Genomic DNA, 5,021 nt, shown 5'->3' on the forward strand with positions numbered 1-5,021 from the left:
CGAAAAAGGAAGAGGTCCAGCTAACAGAGTTGCCACCCCGGGATCGGTTTCTTGAGCCAACCGGCGCATGTTCCGGTGACCGGACCGACCCGATAGAACTACGCTCGGCTAACGGAGTTTGGAGCACATGAATTTCATAAGAACGGGCAGTGTGCAAGGCAGAGAAATTTGTAACTCTTTTTTGCCTAGCAAAGTAAATAAACTTGCACGAAGAGATTTACTTCTGGTGAGCCACAAATTTCACCATAACTTGTTTCAAAAAAAAAAAATCACCATAGCGTCGGCACCGCCTCATGGGCCAGAACAGCACACGCAGCGGCAGCACACCTACACATGCGGCCATGCCCAAATGTTTTGCCGCCCAATTGATTGTTTATGGTTGCAACTCCATACATGCAACCCAGCAACAGTGCCAACACCTCACACTCACATGCAAGCAACCAACACCCAGCGGCAGCTGCTCAACAGCTCAAGAAAAGGACGGGAAAAAATTCATGCGCAAGATCAAGAAAGAACATCACAGATCTCAGCAGCTGCTGCTGCTCACGGATCTGAACCCAGAAACTAACCCAAAAAAGAGGAACTAACCTGACACGTATAGACTACGTACGCAGTAACGCAGAGCAGAGTACAATACAAACCAACCAATATCAGTAGTATATCATCATCGTCACTCCAGTATAAACACAGCTCGCATGACATCCACCATGGCCCGATCAACCTTTACACCGCCGACCGTTGCCTCCTCTTCGGCTTGGCGCGGCCTCGGCGCGCCGCGGCTCCCGGGCCGGAGCTGGAGCCGCCGAAGATGGCACAGAGGATGCAGCCGGACACCCTCGGCGACGGAGGGTCCACGTCCGGGGCCACCTCCTTGGTCCGGAACACCTGGGGATCGCGCTCCTCGTCCTTCTTCTGGCCTTGTTGCTCCTTCTTTTTCTGCTGCTGCTGCTTCTTATCATCGCCACCGCGGCGCAACATCATCCCGACGCCGCCTGTGCTCCGGGAGCGCCGCATCTCCGGTTGGGCTTCATCGGTGCCGCCCTCGCCGGCGGCCTTCGCCTCGGCGCCCTCGGTCAGGAACCGCTCGTCCCACACCAGGCCCGACGAGCCGGACCTTCTGAAAGTGGAGGACGATCTCTGCAACCCTTCCATCTGTATGTACCTATCCGCCTCCCCTCTCCGCGCAACGGACAAGCTTACTTATCTGCAAGCTACGGAGAAGAGAACGCAAGAGGCAGGCAAGGATGTGTCTCTTGAGGGGTTGGTGCTTTGCCTTTGCCTTCTCTTGTGCGTGTGTATATATGTGAACCGAAAGGGACGGCCATTAACGTGCAGACAGGAGAGCAGTCAACAGCCGGTGCCACTGAAAGCTACCAGGGCCTGTCTCCTCCAATAACCTATTAACAAACCTGTGCAGGGATTAGTCTACGTTCGGTTAAAACAGTACAGGGGCTGTCAGATTAAACTACTATTCTGATCCACATGCCCCGGTAATACTTTTCCATCACAGGCATGTGGAGGAAAGAGAGTCCAACTATGCGCATGAGCAACTGGTAAGCATCACCAAACCCACTACAGGGCCAAGACAATTCACAGAGAGCGACCTACACAAATGGATGCACTAGTTGGCGCTGATGTGAACTGTCACTGATGTGTCAACACTCGACGCGGGTCCAGGAAAAATATGTAAGGTGTATGTATGATATGCATCGGCATAAAGATGGAAAAATATGCAAGGTGTATGTATGATATGCGTCGGCATAAAGATGATAAACATAGGTGAGAAAATTGTGCGGCAGGAATCTTACCTTTCATATGAACAGTCGCCACCCGAATTCGGTTAATGGAGAAACAGTACGTCTGAATAAGGAGTGCAGAGGGCCCAAGAGAAATGAAGCAAAGGCAAATAGCAATTGTATTTCGGCTCCGGTCAGCATCAGCGAACAACCAATCATCATTACACGAGGTAGAGTGGTGGAAGGTGGCCGGAAGATTGTCAATAAAGAGATGTGTACAATCCACTAGCTGAAGGATATGTATAATCACTAGCTATATCATCAAAGAAAATGATACAGACTGCCAACATATTTCTTCCTCCTCTATATCCGCTCATGTCGTTCTCCCTGGTAGCATTTCTCTGTCACACAAACTCCAGACTCTCCCTCCTTTCCATCATCATTATCTCTCTTGTACCAGAAAAACAAACACACTACCCCTGTTAACCTCCCTGACGGCCCGACTCCATCTGATGACCCGGCCCCATCCACCAACAGGGCGACGGCTCGGCCCAGCCGCAACAGACGCTGCAACCCACGCTACTGTGGCCCAGAGTGGGTCAGCCGGCCCGGTCCATCTACCTCCACTACTTAAGCTGCCCGGCCTTTCCGTTCCCCTCATCCAGTGGATCGCGAACGGCGGCGGCGGCAAGAACCCTAGCTATCTTCGATCTCCATTCGTGTAATCGAGTCTGTATCCAAACTAATCGCCACTGAGTAACTATAGATCGATTCCCTCTTGCCAGTACCCTACATCTGGTATCAGTCGCCAAAAATCCTTCCCCCCTCTCGATCTGGCTCATCTCATCGAAACTCGAGGGATTCGCCACGGTCGCTAGATCATCGAAACCATGGATCCATCCGCCAAAGCCTACCTCGACAAGCTCACGGCAACGATGGAGGCCAACACCGCGGTCACCATCCGCCTCGACGATCTCGTCGCATGGCGGCCGGATCTGGAGCGCCGCGTCTCCGATCTGGGCGACGCGGTCGCCGCCCTGTAGCAGGCGCCCCCAACCCCCTCCACCGACACCAGCGGGGGCGCGCCGCCACCCCGCACCACGGCGCCACCGCCCGAGCTGCCCTCTGAGGGCCTGGCGGAAGGCGATGAGGACACCCCTCAAGGGTCTAAGGACCACGGCGACTTCAACCTGCAACGGGGGAGGCCGGCGGTGTCGTTCCAGACGCCGCCGCCCCTCCCGGCCAACGGTCAGATCAAACTCCTATCTTCTCCTTTTGCACACGCTAGTCAGATGCTCGCTGGGTTGGGACAAGCCCATCCATCCATTTCGTTTCCTCAATTTTCGGGCGAGAACCCGAACATGTGGAAGACGATGTGTGAGCAGTATTTTTCCATGTTTGGCATCCACAAAACATTCTGGGTTCCCATGGCCGCCCTCAACTTCTCAGGGGCTGCGGCCATTTGGTTACAATCTGTCCAAAAGAGGCCCGGTAGCTTCAATTGGGAATCCTTTTCGGCCCTGTTGACTACGCGATTCGGCCGTGATCGCCACCGGTTACTCATCCGCCAATTCTACACTATCAAACAAACAACTACTGTAGCGGATTACATTGAGCGTTTTGAATTGATTATTAACCATTTAAGTTCTCACTCAGACTCCATTCACCCATTTTATTTTCTCACACGTTTTGTGGAAGGATTGCGAGCGGATATCCGAGCGGTGGTCATGGTCCAACGGCCGCCCGATTTGGACACAGCTTGTGCACTGGCGCTACTCCAGGAGGAGGTGGCCGACAACGCGCATGCGGAGATGCAGCGTCCCGCGCCCACACGACCACCAGACGTGTCGCCGCGGCCCAGCGTGCCGCTGCCCCTACCTCCTCCACCGGCGCGCGCGGCACCGCCTGCTCCAGCTGCGGATCGCCGCGGCACAGAAGCCGCACGGGCGGACGTCTCCAAACTCAAGGCCCTGCGCAACTATCGACGAGCGTGCGGCCTGTGTTTCAAGTGCGGCGAACGCTGGGGACCCGACCATGTCTGTCCCACGGCCGTCCAACTCCACGTCGTCGAGGAACTCCTGGAGCTGTTCGGCATCGATGCAACCACAGCACCACCGCCACAGGAGGCAGTCCAAGATGAAGTGGTCATGGCCATTTCCAAACCAGCCCTGACGGGGGGCGTCTCAAGCAAGGCGTTCCAGCTGCGAGCGTGGATCCAAGGGCGCGAGGTGTTGATGCTGGTGGACTCCGGCAGCACCACGCCATTCGTCAACGAGCGGCTCGCAGCAACGATCCAAGGCGTCCAGCCTCTTCCACGCGCATACCAAGTGTGGGTGGCGGACGGCGGAGCTCTCACCTGCTCTGCCAGCGTACCCCAGTGTCAATGGTGCTCCCAGGGCCACCAATTCACCACGGACATGAAGGTGCTGGCTCTCGGCACTTACGACGCGATACTGGGCATGGACTGGCTCGAGGAGCACAGTCCCATGACCGTCGACTGGCGCGCGAAGCTCATCGAGATTCCATCGCCCGAGGGCCCGATCCGTCTCCGCGAGCATGAGGCAACTTCTTCAACTTGCACTGTCATCAACGCTCTTCAACTTTAGCAGCTGTGCAACACAGGGGCTATCACCCATATGGCGCTGATCTACGCAACCACTAGCGAGGACAACGACAATCCGGCCATTCCGTCAGATATCCAAGCAGTTTTGGAAGAATTAGACGATGTGTTCAAAGAGCCTAAGGGATTGCCGCCTCGCTGTGACTGCGATCACAAGATTCCGCTTATTCCAGGGGCGCAACCTGTGAACATCAGGCCTTACAGACACAAGCCCGAGCATAAGAAGGAGATAGATGCTCAAGTTGAGGAGCTGCTCCGCAAGGGTGTCATTCAGAAAAGCAACAGTCCATTCTGCTCCCCTGTGATCCTGGTCAAAAAGAAGGACGGAACATGGCGACTCTGCATCGACTACAGACACCTCAACGCCCTCACCTATGTAGCCAAGTACCCGGTGCCGATCATCGAAGAACTACTCGATGAACTGCATGGTGCAGCCTGGTTCTCCAAACTGGACCTCCGCTCCGGGTACCATCAGATTCGCCTGGCGGAGGGCGAAGAGTACAAGACTGCATTTCAAACGCATTCAGGGCATTACGAGTTCCTCGTGGTCTCTTTTGGACTAGCAGGCGGACCAGCCACATTCAACGGCGCCCTGACCACCACACTCAAGCCAGTCGACCGCAAGTGTGTGCTCCTTTTCTTCGATGACATACTGGTCTTCAGCA

At 55.2% G+C, this 5,021-nt stretch overlaps 1 protein-coding gene across 1 annotated transcript; it reads right to left on the reverse strand.

The window, feature by feature from the left end:
- Positions 1-478: 478 nt before the first annotated feature.
- On the reverse strand, positions 479-1,282 carry LOC123161991 (uncharacterized protein At1g15400). The gene has a single exon (XM_044579792.1). It carries the CDS (start codon positions 1,150-1,152, stop codon positions 724-726), a length of 429 nt encoding a protein of 142 aa, XP_044435727.1. The 5' UTR covers positions 1,153-1,282; the 3' UTR covers positions 479-723.
- Positions 1,283-5,021: the final 3,739 nt, after the last annotated feature.

The sequence above is a fragment of the Triticum aestivum genome, chromosome 7B (genome assembly GCF_018294505.1).
Source record: "Triticum aestivum cultivar Chinese Spring chromosome 7B, IWGSC CS RefSeq v2.1, whole genome shotgun sequence".
Classification (NCBI taxonomy): Eukaryota; Viridiplantae; Streptophyta; class Magnoliopsida; order Poales; family Poaceae; genus Triticum; species Triticum aestivum.